The sequence below is a fragment of the Elaeis guineensis genome, chromosome 13 (assembly GCF_000442705.2).
Source record: "Elaeis guineensis isolate ETL-2024a chromosome 13, EG11, whole genome shotgun sequence".
Classification (NCBI taxonomy): domain Eukaryota; kingdom Viridiplantae; phylum Streptophyta; class Magnoliopsida; order Arecales; family Arecaceae; genus Elaeis; species Elaeis guineensis.
The window spans coordinates 43936854-43960868 of record NC_026005.2 but is presented as its reverse complement, the minus strand read 5'-3'; the positions used below and the strand labels follow the sequence as shown (position 1 = coordinate 43960868).

The window sequence follows — 24015 nt, the reverse complement described above, 5'->3', positions numbered from 1 at the left end:
TTGGATAAATTCTTGAGCTGGTATAAGCTTTTATAATGATCCATCTGGTGCTTTAGACCATATTCTGAAAACACGCTCATTTCTAACCAACCACTTGTAATAGATCGTAATATTTAAAACTCATTTGATTTGTGGGAACAAAATTTTTTTATTAAACTAATTTTTTTAAAAAGCTAATTTTTGAAAATATGATGTCGAAAAAATAGTTTTAGCATGATTGACCATGCAAAACTGATATATTCTAAAGTATCTTATATTTAGTTTAACATCTATTATCTTAGAAAAAGTATATAAAATATATATTATATCCTTAAAAAACGGAAAGAGCTCACTCTATTCTATTCATAACTTCAAGAGTACTTTCGAAAAAAAAAGATTCTAATTCTTTTCATATGGGAAAGTCAAAAATCATGTCCCATATGGACTTTTCATTGTGATGAAACATGAAAAGTTTATTCTCATGGATGCCACTTTTCAATCTCTTTTTTTTGAAAACTCCAATCAAATAAGGGGGGTTCTTTCATTTTTTTCTTGGCCATACTTTCTCTTCTTCTATTCCTATCAACCAAATGAGTCCTTAAGATTCATTTGGTTAGGGATAATATAGCAGAAAAAATAAATCCTATATTAGATTACCATATTAGATACAAAAAAATATTGAAAGAGATGTGGATCTCACATCTATTTCACCAAGAGGAAAGATAAAATAAATACCACTAAGATGATAGTATTTTTTTCTGCACCAAATTATTGAGTCAAGATAATCTGAAAATATCTTTGCTTGATGGAAATGCCCCTATTTACATTATGCTAATGTTAGAAAATTATGTTATATGATTACTACATTAATTATATTAAATTTATATAAATATATATTAAATAAAAATAAATATTCATATCAAATATTTACATTTATAATTAATATATTGATTGTAATATATTAATATACATAAATCATTAATATATTAATAAGATTATCTAATAATATTTTTTTGGTGCTATTTTCCAAAATAATTATTCCACCGGTCAAATATGGTAAAATTTGTATTTCCTTATATTCATTTTTTCCATATAAATAATTTTTAGGAATTATCAAATTATCTTATAATCAAAAATACCTCAACTAAATGAACCCATAAGCATGCCATCGGACCTCCATACATTAGTTTAAAAATCCCCCTTGTCAAACAACTGGAGTATTCCATCTCCTGTCATTTGCCACCAATGGATCCTTCACAAAGAGACCCTCAAGTGTACCAATATCAAAAAGTATAGGCCACTGCACCAAAGAGATGGTCGATAGCTGTGGGTCCTGAAGCGTATTAACAAAATTACTATATCAAGTATTTTGCAGTTTTAGCAATTGTTTTCAGGTTTGTCATGAGATTGATAAACCTAGCAATATAATGGAAATCGCTTTTTTTTTTTTTTTTTTTGCCCCCTCCCGTTGAAGAGTCATGCATTCATTTTGTTTTAGGACCCAATGTGCAACTCATCAGCTCTTGACAACCCATAAATTAGAAACATGAAATTATCGGCAATTTCAAGCCTCGTTCTGCACACAACTAATTCACCCCTCCGTGGCTGCCCCTAAACCCCTCTAGCCTTATGAAGCCCAAGTGCAACCATGGCACATTAAAAAAAAAAAAAAAAAAAAAAAAAAAAGAAGAATTACCAAAGTTCACCACACAAGATATATATAATTGTCTAAACAAATATTCTTATTTTTCAAGCAAGGGAGAGAGCACATGTCAAAAACAATCATATTTTATTCTTACCAAAAATTTAAAAAAAAACAATGGTACGGTATCAATTTAAGGGTGCAAGAACAAAATCAAACTCTAACTGGATGACCCAACCGGTCGATCAAACAGGTCGGACCTGGTCCGAGCCAGACCCGAAAGCTATTTGCGTCGGATCCGGGTTAGATGCAATCATCCATTCCTCCATTCTATAATTGTTGTCAAAAACAAATATAGAAGGTGACTGGAAGGCTCCAGAGACTTCTCCATGTGAACCCCTTAATAAAAACCAACCGAAACCCTTACCTTAAACCCTGACCACTCCCCGCTCGTTCGAAGCCTTAAACCTTCCAAAGCCTCCAGCATCTCGGAAGCCGCAGCCAAGAGGAGAGGTAGAGAGAGAGAGAGAGGTGCAAATGCTGGGGGCTACGAGGCGATCCGTCTCCGCCACGTTGCGCGCCGGTGAGGCGCGATACCGAGTCCTGGCTCCCGCCGCCGCCGCCACCTCTTCTTCCTCCTCTTCCGCCTCCCCGTCCTTCCCCAACCCGGTATGCCAAGGATTCCGAATTCCTTCAATCGTAGTATTTATGATTTCTCTCGCTATGTCATTTTTTTCTTTGATCTGATGAATAAGAGTCGATTTCTTGACTTTATTATAGAGTATTTTCATTTTGTTACGAGTGGTTTTATTTTTTGAATGGAGGCTTTATATTAAGCTATTTCCGTTTTGGTTCTTTTTCTGGCTTATTGAACGGAATAGCTTTTGTGTGGCTTGGTGTAAGCTGAATCAACTTTTGTTATCGTGATGAGAAGGGACTTGATTGATTTCATTTGGAATTTTGAAGCCTTTCTTCATGTAATTAATTAAAAAAAATAAAATTTGGACTTTTCTTCAAGTATATTTAGCTTCGTATTCGTTTTTTTCTTAAATCTGTATAAGAAATGGGAATGGAATTCAATAAAATGGTTTGTATTTTTTTTTTATTTTCTTTTTGAAACGGTTTTTGCAATACGAACAGTGTATTCCCCATTAACTTTGATGACGTAAGTGTGCTTTTTGATTATGTACAAATTAATCTTCTTTTTTACGGTACAAAGGAATCATTTTTAGGTAAATGTATTGGAAATGGACTTTGATCAGCTGATGGTAATGTATTAGAATGATGCCAACGGGGTGAAGAATATGAGAAATCTTCTTAATGAATCATGTATAGAATGTGAATAATTGTGACTCTTATAAATTATAACTTTTGACTTTTACTGTAACTTGTTGCCATAATTTGTGAAAGAGATCTCATAATTGTTCTTTGGAAGTTCTAAAGCATCACAAGCAGGGAACCCTGAAAATGAATAGAATACAGGAATGCATGCAATTGTCAGTTTAACTTCTTATATTTTTGTACTTTAAGATATTATATAGCATGTTTTAGATTAGATTTTCCATTCTGCCTCTCTGTCTAAATCTGAACAATTGGGTTTTACTAAATTGATTTTTGTGCTTTTAACAACAGAAAACCAAAAGCTTTTTCTTTTTCCGTTATGCTAGACTTTTGGTGCTTGAGTGGAATTTTGGATCATTGAAGCTATATATTTTTATTTCGTTCTTGTTTTATTTATATAAGATGACAACTACAGCATCTTTAACTGACATTTTGCTATCTCCCTTACTTGTAATATGTTCATTGTACTAAACTAGATAATAGATTTTTGGTGTCTCCAGAAGTTAATGTGACATCTCAATGGATTAAATTTGCCTAACCAATGCTATGTGTTTTCTTTTAGTTAATGGAGAACAAGGAGAAACTTCCTCAGTTTCAAACTAGATGGTTTTCTATGTTTTCTGCACCAAAAAACAATGACCCAAACCATGTGATGCATCGAAATATTCGAAATGGCATTCTTATTAGCAACCGTCTTGAGTCGACTGCTGCAGCAGCTGATCCATCCAGTCCACCTTGTGAGAAATTTGAGTACCAGGCTGAGGTAGATAGTCCATTTCTAGAGTTGAGATTACTTCTTCAGCTCTTGTAGTTCTAAAACATTGCTGGGCTCCAACATTTCTGTGTGGTTTTGTATATGATAGGTTAGTCGCCTCATGGACCTCATAGTTCATAGCTTATACAGCAACAAAGAAGTATTTCTTCGGGAGCTGGTTAGGTATGTGGAATATCACTATATACTACTGTCATTTTAGAGATGCCTCATTTTCAATTAGATTTTTTTTATTGGAAAATCAATTTGATGTTTTGGTCATATTGATACTTTTCTTGATGTAAAATTCTAATCATTTTGCATGCTTGTTGCTTAATTGTTGACTTAATTTGTCTCAGAAACTGTGAAATTTCAGAACAGTGTGGTTAGGCACAATATTTTACATACTCATATTGAAGACCAATCCACTGTTTTTATCATGCAATATATCATGTTGTAACCAATGTAAAATGGCCCATGATGGTACAAACTGATTTCTTGTACATTACCTAAATGCTAAAATAAATGTTCTTCTTAACAAGTTAAATGGGCGCAGATGAGACTTTTGTCAGAGTATCTGAAGGTTTCTAAGTTTTTTTTCATAATAGACATCTGCTAGTGGGTTTCTTGTCCAAACTCTTGTCGACCTAATTATTTTTCTTGCATTTTTTTCTTTCTTCATGAGCAGCAATGCAAGTGATGCACTTGACAAGCTACGGTTTTTGAGTGTTACTGAACCTGAACTTCTGAAGGATGCTGTTGACCTTGATATCCGTATACAAACTGACAAAGACAATGGGATAATCACAATTACGTAAGTGTTCTTTTTCAGTTGCAATTATTGGCAGCATGTTTGCTTTTCTTGTATGCTAAAGAGATACCTTCAACATATTTTTTGTATATTTTTTCAGAGATACTGGTATTGGTATGACCAGACAAGAACTTGTTGACTCTTTAGGAACTATTGCACATAGTGGAACAGCGAAGTTTCTAAAAGCATTGAAGGTATGATGCACCAAGTGATGCCCTTCATGTTTCTTGTCTGTTGACATCAATATAGTTGATTCACATACTTAATACCTATATTTGAGTCTTCAACCACAGGAGAGTCAAGAAGCTGGTGCTGACAGCAATCTGATTGGCCAATTTGGTGTCGGCTTTTATTCTGCATTCCTTGTTTCTGACAGGGTATATTCTTGACCAATCTTCTTGTATTTTCTAGCATATTTTTTTCCTGATTCTAAATTATGCAGCAATAAATGTTTTATAGCTGTAAACTTCTTAAGGCTCTTTTTTTCAAGTTCATGTTCGCGCACTTGTAGTAAATTGTTTGTCTGTTTTTTTTCATATTTTTACTGATTGCCATATCTTTGACCTACAGGTTGTTGTTTCAACGAAGAGCCCAAAATCTGATAAGCAATATGTGTGGGAGGGAGAGGCTGGTGCTAGTTCTTTTACGATTCGAGAGGAAGCAGACCCAGCAAAACTCCTTCCAAGAGGGACCCATCTCACGTTGTACCTTAAGGTCCCTAATATACTTGACTAATTGCTTCCAACTGACTGCCATTATTTTAAAACTCATATTCTAATATCTCCATTTTGCGCATTTACTAGCATGATGACAAGGGTTTTGCTCATCCTGAAAGGATTCAGAAACTTGTGAAGAACTACTCCCAATTTGTTTCTTTCCCAATATATACATGGCAAGAGAAGGGCTTTACTAAAGAGGTAAATAGCATTTGGGAAAAGTTGAAATTACTTTAGCACATTGTCTATCTGAACACAAGTGAAAAAAATCTAAATATAAGGTTTTGAGGCTATATTTCTGCTCGTAATGAATGGTACACAATTCCTTTCTTGTATTTTATTGTTTGCATCAGATTGAAGTTGATGAGGATCCCGCTGAAGCTAATAAGGTTGGGGAGGAAGATTCCAAAGCTGAAGTGAGTGCATGGAATTTTCGTGGTGTTGTATATTGTAGCTATATCTCTTTGCTTCTGATGTTGTGGCGTTAAACTGATTATTATCTAATAATTTATTTGGGTTCGATCATGATATTCTTATAGAAGAAGAAGAAGACCAAAAAGGTTGTGGAGAGGTATTGGGACTGGGAGCTTACAAATGAAACCCAGCCTATATGGGTGCGTATGATTTTTTTTTTGGTCATAAATATTGAAGTTTTTTTGATAACAATGCTCTCTCTCTCTCTCTCTCTCTCACACACACACACACACACACACACATTCTCTTTTTCCTTTCAAATCAAGTGGCATATATTCATATTCATGTTTTTGTGCAGCTGCGCAACCCTAAAGATGTGACCACTGAGGAGTACAACGAGTTTTACAAGAGGACTTTTGATGAATACTTGGATCCTTTGGCCTCGTCCCACTTCACCACAGAGGTATGCCCCTTGTTTTCTTTTTTTCTTTTTGTGTTTGGTAAAATAGAGGTTTGTTGAGTAGGAAGGTATTAAAGCCGAAAGATTCTTATATCTGATGTTTCTTTGATTGGTTGTGAGACATTGGTTTATGGGCTGCTACCTTGACTACATCACATAAAGTAATATAGTAATGCAGAGTGACATTTGCATTTGTTATGAATACATGGTCTCTGATCTGATGGATTAATCAGTCGGCTCCCTCTCATAGTCCAATTATCACACCATGGCATGTATGGTACTGTTGGTGCAGAAATCCGCTTGCGCCGGAGAAGCTGGAGTCGGGGAAGCCGCGGTCGCCGTCGGGACCTACAAGGGAAGTCTAAACCGGAGGTGGGGTTGCTCCGGCAAGACCCTCCGACGCTCAAGTCAGTTCTCTGCCTCAACAAGAATGGAGCGCTCGAACGGAGAATTTAGCAGAGTTTTGAGATAAGAAATAAGCTTAGAGAATAACGTATCTGGGTCCCCCTCTTTATAGGCGGAGGAGGTAACGGATTGATGGCGACGTTTGTAACCGTCTGGTAGTGGGCCGTCCATAGTCAGGGGAAATTTATTGCGAAGGGTAGTGGAGCGGAATCATGGCTATCGCCGTAGCTTGTCATGTGGAATCAGTTGCGAAGAGTGGAGCAGCGTCCGTTGTCGTGACTTGCCAGCGGATGGGAGAATCGCCCGGTATCCGTTGCAGGAGGCGGAGCAGGATCGTGGCAGTTATTGTGGCCTGCCAGGGGGTAGTGGAACTGTGCGGAATTCGCTACAGGAAGTGGAGCAGAGCCGCGACGGTTACTGCGGCCTGTCAGGGAGTGATGGAGCTGCACGGAATCCGCCACAGGAAGTGGAGCAGGATCGTGGCCGTTAAAACAGCCTGTCAGGGAGTGCAGATCCATCGGCTGAAGCCCGGAAGTGGTCGGAGCTGATGACGGAGTTCGGCTCCCGTAGGAGTCCGGGCGGAGTCCTCTGCAACTAAAGTCAGGTGGAAAGTCCGGCTCCCGTGGGAGTCCAGACGGATCTTACCGGCAATCGGAGTCAGCGACGGAGCCCGGCTCTTGTGGGAGTCCGGGCGGAGTCCCCCTTGCGGTTGAAGTTGTCATCGGAGTCCGGCTCTCGTAGGAGTCCGGACGAAGTCTGTCTGCAGCCGTTGGAATCGAGGACGAAGCCCGGCTCCCGTAGGAGTCCGGGCGGAGTCTTCCTGCAATCAAAGTTAACGGCGAAGTCCGGCTCCCGTAGGAGTCCGGACGGGGCTTACCAGCAGTTGATGTCGAGGACGGAGCTCGGCTCCCGTAGGAGTCCGGGCGGAGTCTACTTGAAGTCGGAGTTGTCAGCGGAGTCCGGCTTCCGTAGGAGTCCGGACGAAGTCTGTCTGCAGCCGTTGGAGTCGAGGACGAAGCCCGGCTCCCGTAGGAGTCCGGGCGGAGTCTTCCTTTGAGGTCGGCATCGCGGGCGGAATCGTTGATTCTGTTGAGGACTTCGGAGTCTTCCTGCAATCAAAGTTAAAGGCGAAGTCCGGCTCCCGTAGGAGTCCGGACGGGGCTTACCAGCAGTTGATGTCGAGGACGGAGCCCGGCTCCCGTAGGAGTCCGGGCGGAGTCAATTTGAAGTCGGAGTTGTCGGCGAAGTCCGGCTCCCGTAGGAGTCCGGACGAAGTCTGTCTGCAGCCGTTGGAGTCGAGGACGAAGCCCGGCTCCCGTAGGAGTTCGGGCGGAGTCTTCCTTTGAGGTCGGCATCGCGGGCGGAATCGTTGATTCTGTTGAGGACTTCGACTGTGGGTATTTTATACCCAACACCAGTCCCCCTACTTCCGAGTTTGAATTTCGAACGAAGTACAGAGAGATGGGTACAGCCGAAGTCGTCTCCTCGAATCCCACGCACTGCTGCCCCCAGATATTTTGGGCATTAATTGCGCGCGTGCCGGAGTCTTTTCGAATTGGGGCGGTACGAAGTGACTTCGAAATTTTCGCAGGTACACTGGCCTAGGTATGGCGCAATAATGATCCTGTCAACCGTCAGCCGCTTTTAGCCGCCTGCCAGGGGGAGTGGGACACGTGTCGGATGCGAACTGGCCTGGGGGAATTCGCGATCATTATGGCATCGGATCCCAGGGTCTATTTAAACCCATCCTCCCATCTTTAGGTGCCCTACTTCGTTCCTGAGTTCTTACCAGCGTTTGCCTTTTGTTCGAGAGCCCTGTTTCAGTGGGCGTCTTCTCGAGTCGTAGGCGTCTCCTGTTTTCGCTCCTCAGGTCCCTCAGAGCGATATAGGTTAGTTCCAGCACCGCCAACCTTCTTCTCACCACCTAGGGGCTTCTTTTCTGTCATTATCTTTTTGCATCCCTCTGAGTTAGCTTCCTGTGACCTGTCATTCCCCCTTCCGTCTGCCTTCTTAGGGTCCTTTAGAGCCCCCCCTTCGAAACTACTCGAAATGTCTTCCGGCTCTTCTGCTCCCTGCAGCTCCGGGAGTTCTTCCACCTCAAACCCCCAGGTCCCCGTCTCTGCAGACGAACCCGCATCTGGGGCGGGGCTCCGTCCGGTTTTTGCGCCGGGCGTCATTTCGTGTTCCCTGACCGCGGAGGAGCTCCTTCTGATAAGGGTTCAGTACGGAGTTCCTTCGGAGTGCGACCTGGAGCTGCCTGGCCCTTCTGATCGGGCCAGCACTCCCCCTCCCGGTCGCTTTTGCTTGTACCAGGAAGCGTTTCGTGCCGGACTCCGGCTTCCGCTTCCTTCCTTTGTCGTTGCCCTCTTCCGTTTCTTGGACATCTCCTTGGCTTCCGTGGCCCCCAATTCTTTTAGGTTTTTGATAGGATTTCTCTCCCTCTGCCATGTAGTCGAGGTCCAGCCGTCTCTCTCCTTGTTTAGGCACTTCTATACCTTCAAGCGCCATCCTTCGGCGAAGGACTGGTGGTACTTCTCCCCTCAGTTCGGCAAGAAGGGGTTACTGAAAGGCGCCCCTTCTTCGATCCACAATTGGAAGGGGAAATACCTCTTCGTCCATTGTCCGACCCTGAAACTGGGCCTGCCCCCTTGGGGCTCTCTGAGGGATTCTGTCCGCCGGGCTCCCAGCCTGGGGGAGGACGACCTCCAGGCCGCCCAGAAGCTTCTAGCTTATTCCGCTCCTTCCCTTCCTAATCTTCTGAGGGAGCAGTTTCTTTTCAACATCGGCCTGAGTCCCCAGGATCCAGCGAGTATTCATCTTTTACCTTATCTTCTTTTTTCATGCTTCCCTTCTCTTCTTCTTTTTACCTCCTCTTCCCTCTCTCTCTCTTTCCCCTCTGTTTCTTTCTTTCTCTCTTCTTTCTTTTCTCTTTTTTTTTTTTTTTTTTTGACTGATTGATTTGCTTCTTTTTCTTCTTTCCTTTTCTCTCTCTCCTTTTGTTTTTTTTTTTTGTTTTTTTAGGAATGGACGCCGAAGCAGTGCGGAGGCTCGCCAGGGGCATGAGGGTCCACAAGAGGAAGGGCGCTATGACCTCCGGATCGGCGAAGAGGGCCAGGGCGGAGGAGACGAGCTTAGCGGCACCCGTCCAGGTGACCCCGGCCATCGACATTCCCTCGGACGTCGAGCCGACAGCTCCCCGGGCCTCCTCGAGGAGTCCGCCGATTGGGGCCCCCGTCCCGGGGGTTCGCCCCACGGAGGCGCCCGCCGCGGGGAAAAGGAGGAAATCGGTGGCCCGCAGGGTGAGTAGCCGCCGAAATGCTGCGGACGAGTCCCTCTGCTCCGAGGAGGGGTCGGAGAATCCCTTCAATGATAGAGACCTGATCAGGCGGCTGATCGACGGCTGCATTCTGCCTGACGTTGTGGAGAGGATCAACCGTGCCGATCCTGAGCAGCGGGTTTGGGATTCTTTGGGATCCTTTCTTGAGGTGAGCGACTCTTCATTTACATGGCTATTCGGCCTTTGTACTGATTCTCTAGCTGTCTTTGCAGATTGGGCACCAGCTCCTCGCCTATATCGAGGCGATGAGCCGCACGAGGAGGGACATCCTCCAGGTGGAGGAACGCTGTCAGGCAGAGGTTGCTCGCCTCCAAGCAAAGACGGCCGAAGTAGCCGCCCTCCAGGAGGCCCTGGAAAGGGAGAAGAAAGCCCGGGAGGAGGAGAGGCAGACCTTGGAGGAATCGGCGAGGAAGGCGGAGGCCGAGGTCACCCACTTGGTCGAGCAAACTCCGATCCTGGTCTCGGAGGCCAGAGCCTTTGCGGTGGAGGAATTCAAGGCCTCCGCGGAGATGAGGGATCTGAATATCCAGTTCGGCCAGGAAGCGTTCATTAAGGGGTTCGAGCTCTGCCAAGAGAAGGTGGCCAGAAAATTCTCAGAGCTCGACCTCAGCTTTCTAGGCGAGGAGTCTGAGGACGAGGCCGGCCCCTCGTCAGCCGCCACTGCTGTCGCAGCCCACGCGCCGAGTTCTCCACCCTCCGCCCGTGAGGTCTGAGACCTCCGATCTTGTACTTTTATTTCGTCGCAATTTTTCTTTTCCGTTTGTCTTTAAAAATCATTCAATCAATAAAGTCGAATTTCTTGTTGCGGACGGCTTCTCTTTCCTCCTCCCTCCTTCTCCTTGTCTTTCTTCCTGCAACGAATCGTTCTTTGACGCCTTTACCTTCCGATGGCAGTGTCCTGCAGATGCACTCCCCCTGCCCTTGGGGGTCCCGCTGAAATCGACGATCCAGCGGTTGAAAAAGGAGGTCCTTCACCTGACGAAGAAGTTAAAGAAGACGGAAGCCGAGCTCCGCAAATCGAGAGAAGGTCACTCTGAAGCCGCCGCTGAGGCCGCCCACTTTCGGAGTCTCCATGTGAAGGGGATCATGGAGTATAGCCGGAGGAAGGCGAACTTCGCTAAGGAGCTCGAGGAATGCAAGAAGAGCTCCAGCGACCGGATTTGGGCCCAGGCCGCCAGGATCAGCGCCCTCAAGGTGGAACTGTCAGCTGCGAAGGGGAAGATCGGCCAGCTGGAAGGAAGTTCATCCCGGATCTTGGCCCGGGTCGACGATGACCAGAGGTGGTCGCAGAAGGTTTCCGACCTTCAGCAGCAGCTTCAGGATGCCGAGGTGAGCCATGACGTGCAACGGGCTAGCTGGCGCAGGCAAGTGGAAGAATACAAAGGGAGATTCAGGACGGCAGCCGACGAAGTCGTCCGTCTCCAGAGACAGCTGGCTAGCAGGGCACAGCTTACTTCCGCCCAAGATTCTGAAGAGCTCCAAGCCCTAAGAGGCACCGTGGAGGGGATTTCTGTCTCCCTCGGGGAAAAGACAGCCGAGCTGCAACAAGTGAAGATCCAACTGGCACTCGAGCGGCGGGCCGTCGCGGACGCGGAGGCGGAGTCCGAAGTTTTGAGGAAGAGGCGTCGAGAGGCAGAGGCTGAGAGCCAGCAACTTCGTCGGGCGCTCCAGGACGTGCTGCGGAAGAGGGAAGAGCTAGAAGAGGAGATTGAGAATCTGAGGTAGTTCTGGTTGAGGGACGGAATAGATAACTCTAAGTCGGAGGGAGCAGGGCCTCCTTAGAGCTCTTTTTGTCTTTCTGCCTTGTCATGTAGTTACTTCCTTTTTGTCGTTTTGCCCTTCTTTCCTTGGCCTTCCTGGCCTTGTAGTGTGTATATTGAAAATGGAATAAAAAGAGTGTTTTATGTTACCTCGTCCGCGCGTTGCACTAATATTGCTGTCTGCCGAGCCTTTCTTGTCGTTTGACTTGTCTGATGTAGACGTCGTCAGGGGGCGCCCGGTCGTCGATGCATTAGCTCGCCTTTCTCGTCGTGCGTGGCCGCAAGCCCAAGCTTGGTCGTCCGAGCCCCACATTATTTCGGGGATGTCGTTGTCTTCCTAATCGGTGCCGAAAGTTTTCCTTGGCGTCGTGGACGGAACCCGGCTCCTGTAGGAGTCCGGGTGAAGTCTTCCTTGTGGACGGAACCCGGCTCCCGTAGGAGTCCGGGTGAAGTCTTCCTTGTGGGCGGAACCCGGCTCCCGTAGGAGTCCGGGTGAAGTCTTCCTTTTTGTTCGGACCAGTGTGAGGTTCTCCTCCCGTTCCCGGCTTGGCTGTGGGGGTGCGTTAGGGCGCTGTAAGGCCTCTCCCCCTATCCGGTCTAAAAGAACCGGGCCTTCGACTTTGCTCATGTCAGGACGAGGTTCTCCTCCTGTTCCTGACATGGCTGTGGGGGCACATTAGGACGTTGTAAGGCCTCTCCCCCCATTCGGTCTAAAAGAACCGGGCCTTTGACTTTGCTCATGTCAGGATGAGGTTCTCCTCCTGTTCCTGACATGGCTGTGGGGGCACATTAGAGCGTTGTAAGGCCTCTCCCCCCATCCGGTCTAAAAGAACCGGGCCTTTGACTTTGCTCATGTCAGGACGAGGTTCTCCTCTTGTTCCTGATATGGCTGTGGGGGCACATTAGGGCGTTGTAAGGCCTCTCCCCCATTCGGTCTAAAAGAACCGGGTCTTTGACTTTGCTCATGTCAGGACGAGGTTCTCCTCCTGTTCTTGACATGGCTATGTTTTAAGCGTTCGGTGGGGTCGTATCCAGTCATAATAAATTCACGCCAGGTGGGAAGAGCACGTTAAGTAGAAAGAAAATTAGATTCAAGGCGAAATCGTAAGTGATACATTTACAGGTTTTCCGAGCTCCTCGGTCGCGGGTGGCCCGCTCCTCCTTGAGGCCCTCCGGTGGAGTCGATGGTCTCGATGGGAGGCCGGTCCCCGGGTTGCTCCTCCCTTCTCAGCGGTTCAGGCTGTGGAAGGGCTCTTGGCCGGTCTCCTCTACCCTCAGGCCTGCGGCGGATGAATCTGTCAAGTCGACCTCGCCGAATGAGCTCCTCGATCTCGTCCTGGAGCTGGATGCATTCCTCTGTGTCGTGACCGTGGTCGCGGTGGTAGAGGCAGAACTTGTTGGGGTTGCGCTTCCCGGGGTGTGTGCGCATCCTCTCCGGCCTAGGGAGCTGCTCCCTGACCTCCATTAGTACCTGGGCCTTCGAGGCGTTGAGGGGGGCGTAGTTGTGGAATCTCCCTGGTGAGGAACCCCGCCGAACCCCGCGGTCCGGGCTTCTCTGCCTGCGTGCCCGGGGTGGAGTATGGGCGTGCTTATGCCCAGGACGGGATCGAGAACGCGGCCGGACTTCCTTTGGCCTTTTCTCAACTGCGGGCTTATTCGAATCTCCCGCTTGCCGCTTCCTTGCTGTCTCTTCATCCTTCATTTTGAAGGCTTCTTCCGCTCGGGCGTATCCCTCCGCCCGAGCCAGCAAATCGGCAAAATCCCTGGGGTACTTCTTCTCCAGGGAGAACAAAAGATCATTCTTCTAAAGGCCGCCTTTCAGGGCGGCCATGGCAATTGATTGATCCAAGTTCCGGACCTCCAGCGCCGCGATGTTGAAGCGGTTGATGTAGGCCCGTATGGACTCCCCTTCCCTCTGCTTGATGTTGATGAGGGACTCCGAACCCTTCCGGGGGTGCCGGCTGCTGACAAAATGGGCCACAAATTGGTGGCTCATTTGATCGAAGGAGAAGATGGTACCCGGTTTCAAAGCCGAATACCAGTTCCTCGCTGCTCCCTTCAAAGTAGACTGGAAAGCCCGGCATAAGATGGCGTCAGGAGCACCGTGAAGCAGCATCATCGTCCGGAAGGCCTCCAGATGATCAATCGGGTCCGAAGTCCCGTCGTAGCTTTCGAACTGGGGGAGCTTGAAGTTTGGCGGGATCGGTTCCTGCATGATCGTTTGGGAGAAGGGAGGGTCAGTACAAATGTCCTCACCATAAGCGGGGGGCGCTTGGCGGAGTTCTTCAATCCGCCGGTTTATCTACTGGAGCCTCCGGTCCAGGAAATCCTCTCGACTTCGAGTCTCGAGGGTCCTCTGGCAGAACGGGGGCAGGGATCTTCCAGGGGTGGAGTCGTGGTCCGATTGAGGGCTCTCTACCCTCGGGTTTATTTTCCCAGGAAGGACGGGGCGGCTGGCCCAGGTGGCCCGCCCAGCCGTCGGGTTCTGGCATTCCGGAGACGCCCTTTCCGGGTGCGCTGACGCCTGCGGCTGCTGCTGCTGCATTGCTTGCATAGCTTCGGCGAGGCCTCTGACCTGCTGTGCCAGCAAGTCAAACTGCTCCGCGTCGACCGCCGCCGCTGGAGGAGGAGGAGGTTGAGAAATAGGAGGGGAAGCTGGAGCCTGAGATCTGGCCGTGGAGGCCGTGGACCGTCGCGTGGACGCCCTGCGTGGAGGTATCGAGTGTGGACCCAGCGGGGGAAAATAAGGAGTGGGTGTCGGAGGAGATGATCGGAGGAGGCTCCGTTGAACGCTCCTTTAAGAACAAGGGTACTGCGAAGGTTCACCCTTCCTTCTAGCGCCAATCCTGTTGGTGCAGAAATCTGCTTGCACCGGAGAAGCTGGAGTCGGGGAAGCCGCGGTCGCCGTCGGGACTTGCAAGGGAAGTCTAAACCGGAGGTGGGGTTGCTCCGGCAAGATCCTCCGACGCTCAAGTCAGTTCTCTGCCTCAACAAGAATGGAGCGCTCGAACGGAGAATTTAGCAGAGTTTTGAGATAAGAAATGAGTTAGAGAATAACGTATCTGGATCCCCCTCTTTATAGGCGGAGGAGGTAACGGATTGATGGCGACGTTTGTAACCGTCTGGTAGTGGGCCGCCCATAGTCAGGGGGAATTTATTGCGAAGGGTAGTGGAGCGGAATCGTGGCTATCGCCGTAGCTTGCCACGTGGAATCAGTTGCGAGGAGTGGAGCAGCGTCCGTTGTCGTGACTTGCCAGCGGATGGGAGAATCGCCCGGTATCCGTTGCAGGAGGCGGAGCAGGATCGTGGCCGTTATTGTGGCCTGCCAGGGGGTAGTGGAACTGTGCGAAATCCGCTACAGGAAGTGGAGCAGAGCCGCGACGGTTACTGCGGCCTGTCAGGGAGTGATGGAGCTGCACGGAATCCGCCACAGGAAGTGGAGCAGGATCGTGGCCGTTAAAACAGCCTGTCAGGGAGTGCAGATCCATCGGCTGAAGCCCGAAAGTGGTCGGAGCTGATGACGGAGTTCGGCTCCCGTAGGAGTCCGGGCGGAGTCCTCTGCAACTAAAGTCAGGTGGAAAGTCCGGCTCCCGTGGTAGTCCGGACGGATCTTACCGGCAATCGGAGTCAGCGATGGAGCCCGGCTCTTGTGGGAGTTCGGGCGGAGTCCCCCTTGCGGTTGAAGTTGTCGTCGGAGTCCGGCTCTCGTAGGAGTCCGGACGAAGTCTGTCTGCAGCCGTTGGAGTCGAGGACGAAGCCCGGCTCCCGTAGGAGTCCAGGCGGAGTCTTCCTGCAATCAAAGTTAACGGCGAAGTCCGGCTCCCGTAGGAGTCCGGACGGGGCTTACCAGCAGTTGATGTCGAGGACGGAGCCCGGCTCCCGTAGGAGTCCGGGCGGAGTCAACTTGAAGTCGGAGTTGTCAGCGGAGTCCGGCTCCCGTAGGAGTCCGGACGAAGTCTGTCTGCAGCTGTTGGAGTCGAGGATGAAGCCCGGCTCCCGTAGGAGTCCGGGCGGAGTCTTCCTTTGAGGTCGGCATCGCGGGCGGAATCGTTGATTCTGTTGAGGACTTCGGAGTCTTCCTGCAATCAAAGTTAAAGGCGAAGTCCGGCTCCCGTAGGAGTCCGGACGGGGCTTACCAGCAGTTGATGTCGAGGACGAAGCCCGGCTCCCGTAGGAGTCCGGGCGGAGTCAACTTGAAGTCGGAGTTGTCGGCGGAGTCCGGCTCCCGTAGGAGTCCGGACGAAGTCTGTCTGCAGCCGTTGGAGTCGAGGACGAAGCCCGGCTCCCGTAGGAGTCCGGGCGGAGTCTTCCTTTGAGGTCGGCATCGCGCGCGGAATCGTTGATTCTGTTGAGGACTTCGGCTGTGGGTATTTTATACCCAACAGGTACTATAAAGTTTTGCTCCTAAAATTTTGGCGGTAAAAGGTATTTTAAGATATCAAAGATTTAAGATGTACTAGGGCTTTGATGTATAAAGATTGTAGACTTCCATAGCCTTGAATTACAAGAAAGTATCAGATTACATTGATGTTCCCTTGTGCTGGAAAATTATTCTCTCTAGAAGACATTAACGTATACTAGAAGATTTTGCTCATTTAGTTCTGTTTTCTTATGAGATCTCCTAATCCTTGGTTTGAATGCTGGGCCATGGTCAAGAGAGTGCAAACACCTCTAACTCATTTCTTGCTACTGTATTGTCTTGTTCCTGTTGAAGGAAAATACCCTTGGAATGCGACTTCTTCATGTTACCATCTGCATGGGCCTGTTCCCTTACATACATATACACGTGTATGCTTGTGTTCTTTTCTGTTTTTGGTGCACACCTGCATACCCTCACATGTACATGTGCTCTGATTTGCTCCTAACAATACTTTATGCGAAGTCCTGATTGGCCTACTGAAATTATTATTGTTATTTTGGCACAACTTGATGTATTGTTTCTCTAAGCCTCTAAATATTACTCATTGCAGGGTGAGGTGGAATTCAGATCTATTCTTTTTGTTCCTGCCACAAGAAAGGAGGACATAGTTAACACAAAGACGAAGAACATTAGGCTTTATGTCAAGCGTGTATTCATATCCGATGATTTTGATGGAGAACTTGTAAGAAGGATGTTCACCCCTTAATATACAGCCTTTAACACTTTTATTTCTTTCATTTTTGTTTGAGGAAAGTCATATTCATCTGTTTGGTTGTGCAGTTCCCAAGATATCTGAGCTTTGTCAAAGGTGTTGTTGATTCAAATGACCTTCCACTGAACGTCTCACGTGAGATCCTTCAAGAAAGTCGGATTGTAAGAACATTTGCTGGATCTGTTGAATCTCAAGATATTCTTCACCTTCTCCTGAACATGTTTGGAATCGCCCATGCTTATTATATTGGCTGCTCTCTATTATTGTCTTGATAGGTGCGCATCATGAGAAAGCGGTTGGTTCGGAAGGCCTTTGATATGATACTGGGCATTTCTCTTAGTGAAAACAAAGAAGTGAGATATCCTTTTTATTTGCTTTCAAACTATTTGTGGGTAGTTCTGCTGTTAGGACTGCATTCTCTCTGTTCAGAGTCTAGTCCATGTTCCTCGCATGCCCCAGTTCCCAACATAGTTGAGCAATCTTTTTTTTTTTTTTTCCAGTGTATTTCTGTTTCAATATCTCTATTTTTTCCACTTACTTTAGGACTATGAGAAGTTCTGGGACAACTTTGGCAAATTTCTCAAACTGGGCTGTGTGGAAGATCACTTGAACCACAAACGCATTGCTCCACTTCTTCGGTTCTTCTCTTCTCAGAGCGAGGAAGAGTTAATTAGCTTAGATGAATATGTTGAGAATATGAAACCAGAACAGAAGGATATCTATTACATTGCAGCAGACAGCTTGACAAGTGCAAGAAATGCTCCTTTCCTAGAGAGACTTCTTGAAAAGGATTTTGAGGTATACTCGTACTTTTGATGTTTATTCTCTCATGAATGGAACAATTTATCATATTTGTCTATATGCCATGATTCTCTTCAGTTTTTGTCACAACCCCTCATGTGTTGTTTATTAACCTTTTTCCTCTGATTTCCTTTGTTGCAGGTGCTATTTTTAGTTGATCCCATGGATGAAGTCGCCATCCAAAACCTGAAGTCCTATAAGGAGAAGAACTTTGTTGATATCAGCAAGGAAGACTTGGACCTAGGTTAGTTATTACTTCCTTTTCATTTATGATCAAGCATGGATAACTGTTCTTTTTAGTTTGTGGAGCTCTCCTGTGTAAACTATGTAGCCACGTCAATCCTGGCTGTCCCGTCCCGTTTCTATGAGAAAACAGGATCAGGATCAAGATAGGGGTGGGACTCCGAAACCCATTCACATAGGGAGAAGAAGAAAGAGGAAAGAAAGGAAGGAAAGATGAAAAGAAGGAAAAAGTTAAAGGAAAGAAAAAAAAGAAAATGAAAGAAAGAAAGAAAAGGAGAAGGAAAGAAGAAAGGAAAGAGAAAGAAGAAGAAAAAGGGAAAAAAAAAGAAAGGAAGGGATAAGGAAAAGGAAAAAAAAAGAAAAGGAAAGAAAGGAAGATGGAAGAAAAAGAAAAAGAAAGAAGGAAAGAAAGAAAAAAAGAAAGAAAAGAATTAGAGGAGAGAGATAGAGGATATCTACCAGCTCACATGATCCGACCACTGTCGGGACGAGATGGGACAGTAGGACGTCCCATTCCATAGGAAAAGGTGAACACCTCTGTCCGGTGGGATTTAAAACCTTGTACGTGGCCATATCAATTGTTAGTGTCTCATGCATTTCTTACATATATAAAACTGTAAAAATCTATTACACATATCATATTATATAAATGAAGTTTCAAATTTGGCGTACGTTTGGATTCCATCTATGAACTTTTTTTTGACAAACATGTCCTAAAGTTAATCTAAAAGTACCTTCACTTGTCAAGTGAAAAATAAGAAGGAAAATGCGGTTCAAATATCCAAGCCTGGTGTTAAACAGTCCCATAGAAGAAAGAAATCCTTAGTCTCCGGTTAATAAAGTTTTTTTTTGTTCCCATTCAAGTTATATTTTGAATCTTGTCTCCCAGCTTGTAACTTTTTTCCAAAAACACGACCTAGAGACTTAGAAAATGGATCTTTATCAATAAAACCATGAATTCACAAGCTGAAGTTGAGGATGCACTCCATTCCATTCACAATAATCAGCTCAGAATTTGCTATTGCCATTCTTGGATCTATGTTTAATTTTCCTTCATACACTTTTATCAGTTTATTCTATTTTTATATTATGTCTATTTTTACATTTTAAGCATAATTTATTACTTTATTCTATATCCTATATTTGTTTTTTCATCTCATTTATTAATACTTTTCCTTCCACATAATTACACATGGTGTTTTGCTACTATGTATATTACAAGCAGCTAATCAAGCATCATTGAACTACCACCTGCCTATTATGTTAAATGAAGATCTGCATTGCTTCAGTTTCAACTAATTGCAGGGTGCATTGTTTTCCACTTTGAGTACCTGAACTTGTGTGCTAAGCACTAAGTTGTGACAACTTAAATTCTGCTGTTTGTTTTGGAGCAACTTGGTGCATAGGAAGTAAAATTTTGGGCACTAAATATCATTAAATTATTAATAATGATGAATTATTTAAATACTGCATAAATGGTCCATCTGTAAGAGGAGAATGAATGGAAGGGCATTAAAGCATCATTAATGTCCTGCTTTCCCAGATGGAACTGGACTTTGGAGTCCCCTAGGCTAGTCAAGTTTGGCAATTTTATTGCAGTGGTAGTTCAAGTTCCTCACTTCAGCTATTCACTTGGAAACATACCCTAAAAATCAAGTGGGGCCTGGAAAGATTTTGTGCCGAGTGTTATTTCATTTATTTTTTAATTGTTATGTTGATAAATGTGGTATCTCTTATAAATCATTGTTGCCAGGTGATAAGAATGAGGAAAAGGAGAAGGAAATTAAGCAGGAATTTGCCCAGACCTGTGATTGGATCAAGAAGAGGCTGGGAGACAAGGTTGCTCGTGTTGACATTTCCAGTCGCCTTAGGAGCTCTCCATGTGTTCTTGTTTCTGGGAAGTTTGGCTGGTCTGCTAATATGGAGAGGCAAGTCTCTTATAACAATGCAGTTCCTCGTGACAGCAGTCATTATAAAATACATATTTAATGGGTTTATGCTTTCGGCCAATTGCAGGTTAATGAGGTCACAGACGCTGGGAGACGTTTCAAGCTTGGAGTTTATGCGTTCAAGAAGGGTATTTGAAATTAATCCGGAACATCCTATAATCAAGGACTTGAATGTAAGTCAGTTATTATTTTCAGATAACACTCATTTTCTACCAGATTTGAGGCTTGAATATGGACCTCATACTTGGAAATATCTGTGGAAATGAAAACAGTATAATAGAGTTAACACTATCAAAACTGGACATCTGAATGGATTTTTAACCTTAACACAAACAATTTAGGTCCTTTAACAGCTAGATGTGGTGTTACTTATATTATGATTGCACCTGTAGATATCATGGAACCATATTGAGAATCTCTTAATAACAAATATCAGGAGCTAGTGGAATTTGTCAATGTGCATATGTCAACAACCCAGCATTAATGAAATTTGGATTCTCAAATCCTTAATTGGTTTTATCTGTGGAAATGCAGGTTGCATGCAGAACTTCCCCTGATGATCCTGAGGCTCTGAGGGCTATCGATCTTTTATTTGACACAGCTCTGATTTCTAGCGGCTTCACTGTAAGTATTTATTTTCCACTAAGCCTATAAATTTCAGATACTTCCAACTAAGCTTATGTTTTTAGGATTTCATACACGTTTCATCTCCTATCAGTGTAAAACATCTTCACTACACATCTTTCTATTAAGTCTCAATTATTTTTTTGGATCGTGAGCTTTGACTAATGCTATCAAGTACCTTCTCGCAATTCTTTTTAAACCTAAGTTTTTGTCTTCCAGTTAAGGGTTCCCTCTGCTACTTGGTGGAAAAAATGTACTGTCCACTAGGCTAGAAAATTGGTTGTGTGACCTTAGAAATTATGCAAATGGCTTAATTTGAGTTGGAAGTCTTTTTGGTATAGATAATTATTTGTATGGATTTCTGCATGGATTCCAATCCCAAGCTTAGAAGCTTAACTTGAAACAAAACTTTCGATGTAGCTTACTATAGCTTGATAGTAAGCGAACTGTTTTGTGGGTATGAATTCTTTAGATTTCCCTCCTGAACAGTCTTTTCCATCTGCTATTCAAGATTCATTCAAATTGCTTTTCATGGATTACTGTAAAATATAAAAAGAGTTTGTTTGAACATGCCGCCTTAAATTTCTCAGGCCTTGAACTGTTGCTTGAATCTCAGTGGATTTTCTGTCCATTTCTTAATTGTTTATATTCTCTCTCATGTTTGTTTTTCTTCCCAAAAAAAAAAGTCGAATTGAACTCAATTATGTAGTGCTACAGTGCGCACTAGTCATGCGTTCTGATTGATTCTGGGGTCATCTACTGAGACTTTTTCCGAGTCCTTGTTGTACTTTTAATCTTGTACCTGTACTATTGCAGCCTGAAAACCCAGCGGAACTCGGTGGAAAGATATATGAGATGATGGGGACTTCTCTTGCTGGCAAATGGATGTCCGCAACCCCTGAGGTGCAGCAGGTGCCACCACACCAGTCTGCCGGATCTCAAAACCCTGAGGCATTTGAAGCTGAGGTCGTGCAAGAAGCTGGTGGTCAGAAATGAGAATCTTGCATGTTAGTAATTTTCCATGTTAGAGTCGGCAGTCCATCTTTTCACGATGCTTCAATTATATAAAACTTCGTGATTGATACATAGATGAGTGAGTCGTCAAAGAATGCAACAGAACAGAAGTAAATGTCTCGGTAATCAGGCCTTTATTTTGGCGCTTTTGGACATTTGCACACCTTATTCCAAGATATGAGATTCAGAAAAAGATGCTGTCTTTGTTCGTTTGTTCAAAAGTTTTAATGGTCTAATAGTTCATTGTATCTTCTACGAAGAAAAGTTGGATGGACGTTGGTAATGGTAGCTGATATATTCCTGGAGTGTTGGATGTCATATTGGAGTGACTTCGTGGGATTTCGTGTGTTGCTCCTCAACCTTTGTGGATGTTTTTGTATGAGCAGCATATAGCACGGCTGACCCAACAAAAGAGGGAAATTCGAGAAAAAAAAGGAATACTAGCTATGTCAAATTAGTGGTATGAGCATGGAAATGTGTGCTATCATTAAAAAAAAAAAAAGATACCGATCATGATTATGTCAGGTAATAAAATATCGTGATGCTATTTTTCATCCTGAAGTATTTTGTAATCTCCTTGTGCTTACACACGATGATGAGTTTATTTGCGATGCCTTCAAAATGTCGCTTGTTGTGGAGTTCTCTGGTTCCTTCTTTGCTTTGTATGTTAATAGCTACCTTTCTGATACTTTAAACTGTGCCTCTCTTTTACCACTATAGCTCTTTTGTAAGATACGGCTGCCATGGTTGCTTTCATCATTTTGCTGCAGCTATATTATAACATCTAAATTGCTTGATCTGTGGCATTTGTCATCATTTCCATTGTACTTATATTTTTGTCACCTTTCCAAGGTACGAAGCATCTGCTTTAAGAGATGAGCTTGGATCATCCTACCCATGTTCTCAAATTTTGTGAGATTTTTGAGTAATTTTCTTTTTATGGTTATGCATCGTTTTCCTGAATGTGCTGATTGCTGTAGAAATTCAACCAACTAATAGTGGGTCCCATATTTTCTTAGTTGATTGGATGCTTTTTGGGTGGGGATCAAGCATGTAGCCACCTCACAATCTAGTATGACTCTTGGAGAGAGTGTCTGATACAATCTTGACCTGATGAGGTTAACGACTTATAAGAGAATTTGCATTTAGAATATAATTTCTTGATTCTTGTAGGGTTGGATTTGGTTATAGCAAGTGTCACCTATGAGACCGACGATAATCACATAGCAGGATCAGGGTAATCACACAGCTATAGATTAATGAGATCTAGGGAACATGCACCATAACAAAACCTCCAGACATTTGAACACACCTAAAGTCTTAACAAACTTTAGATATCCACAATCACCTGCAAGTTCTAAAGAACTCTGAACATCCGAAGACACTTGCAATTTCTAAGCACGCTGTGATGTGTATTTGCGACACCTCGAAGGCTCTCAATCATCAGTATATACTATCCCACAAATTCTAGACGTCTGAATGAACGCAAGTCCGCTTCTCACACGAGCCACATGATTGTATAATGGTACAAGAACAATAAATCATGTCAATTCCTAAAATTCTCATCCTTTCTGCCCTGGAGACACCGAGGGTCGCCGCATCATGGAAAAAGCATACCCTGCTCACCGACTAGTAGCGTCTCAGTTGCTATTTGATAGTATACCGATGCAAATGAGCAGCAAGTCAATGCATTATCAACATGTATAAAGTGAAATATGAGTAATATAAGACAATAATATATCCATGCTATGTAATTTCACTTATATAATGCAATAACTCAACATGTGAAACAATCTCACTTATATTATGTACTTAACAGTTCTACATGTATTCCGATTGCAAACCAGAGCAACCAACATACAATATCATTAACACAAACATGCTTGAAGCTCTACTGTTACATGGTTCTATAGTCATGAACACCAGTAATCCACGCCAATACCTATTTCACCACACGAGCCACATGATTATATAATGGTACGAGAACAATAGATCATGTCGATTCCTAAAAATCTCATCCTTTCTGCCCTGGAGACACCGAGGGTAGCCACATCGTGGAAAAAACATACCCTTCTCACCGACTAACAGCGTCTCAATTGCTATTTGATAGCAATAGCATACCTCATATGCCTAATGAGCAACAAGTCAATGCATTATCAACATGTATCAAGTGAAATATGAGACAATAATATATTCATGCCATGTAATTTCACTTATATAATGCAATAACTCAACATGTAAAACAATGTCACTCTATATTATGTACCTAACAATTCTACATGTATTCCGATGTCAAACCAGAGCAACCAACATACAATATTAGTAATACAAACAAAAAAAATCCTGATGCATATTAGTGTGGACCACATTCAAATGGGATTTAATCAGATCAATTCCAACATTCTCTCATTTGGCCTAATCTAACACAAGCATCTTCGTTTTAGTTATTTAAAATATTTTAAGAATTTTCAATAAGAATTTCTCTGGATTTGAAAATTGAAAAATTAAGATGGATCCACATTTAAAAACTTAATTGCTTCATCAGATATACACTGCATACTTGATGACAAAATAATCATCAGTGAGAATCATAGTAGCAAATGCATTATCAATCAATACATGACTTTTCATGCATC

General features: G+C 44.5%; 2 protein-coding genes across 2 annotated transcripts; both read left to right on the top strand.

Annotated features, from left to right (window-relative positions):
- Nucleotides 1–2042: 2042 nt before the first annotated feature.
- On the top strand, nucleotides 2043–21933 carry LOC105032467 (heat shock protein 90-6, mitochondrial). Its single transcript, XM_010906922.4, has 20 exons — nucleotides 2043–2290; nucleotides 3525–3725; nucleotides 3826–3899; nucleotides 4402–4527; nucleotides 4625–4718; nucleotides 4818–4901; nucleotides 5095–5238; nucleotides 5328–5441; nucleotides 5594–5656; nucleotides 5780–5854; nucleotides 6013–6117; nucleotides 16587–16718; nucleotides 16817–16909; nucleotides 17024–17101; nucleotides 17292–17546; nucleotides 17691–17793; nucleotides 19546–19720; nucleotides 19809–19914; nucleotides 20276–20365; nucleotides 21182–21933. Exons 1-20 carry the CDS (start codon nucleotides 2159–2161, stop codon nucleotides 21359–21361), a joined length of 2424 nt encoding a protein of 807 aa, XP_010905224.1. The 5' UTR covers nucleotides 2043–2158; the 3' UTR covers nucleotides 21362–21933.
- LOC140853227 (uncharacterized) lies at nucleotides 9505–11765 on the top strand. The gene is made up of 3 exons (XM_073247423.1): nucleotides 9505–10004; nucleotides 10069–10563; nucleotides 10751–11765. The coding sequence occupies exons 1-3, from the start codon at nucleotides 9543–9545 to the stop codon at nucleotides 11579–11581; spliced, it is 1788 nt and encodes a 595-aa protein (XP_073103524.1). The 5' UTR covers nucleotides 9505–9542; the 3' UTR covers nucleotides 11582–11765.
- Nucleotides 21934–24015: the final 2082 nt, after the last annotated feature.

What these genes read in the sequence shown, in the direction of transcription:
- LOC105032467 (XM_010906922.4), top strand. Translation starts at nt 2,159, where the DNA reads ATGCTGGGGGCTACGAGGCGATCCGTCTCCGCCACGTTGCGCGCCGGT. An exon ending in ATCTCACGTTGTACCTTAAG is followed by an intron (nt 5,239 to 5,327) that starts GTCCCTAATATA and finishes CGCATTTACTAG; the next exon opens with CATGATGACAAGGGTTTTGC. An exon ending in ATGAAACCCAGCCTATATGG is followed by an intron (nt 5,855 to 6,012) that starts GTGCGTATGATT and finishes GTTTTTGTGCAG; the next exon opens with CTGCGCAACCCTAAAGATGT.
- LOC140853227 (XM_073247423.1), top strand. Translation starts at nt 9,543, where the DNA reads ATGGACGCCGAAGCAGTGCGGAGGCTCGCCAGGGGCATGAGGGTCCAC. An exon ending in CTTTGGGATCCTTTCTTGAG is followed by an intron (nt 10,005 to 10,068) that starts GTGAGCGACTCT and finishes CTGTCTTTGCAG; the next exon opens with ATTGGGCACCAGCTCCTCGC. An exon ending in CTCCACCCTCCGCCCGTGAG is followed by an intron (nt 10,564 to 10,750) that starts GTCTGAGACCTC and finishes TTCCGATGGCAG; the next exon opens with TGTCCTGCAGATGCACTCCC.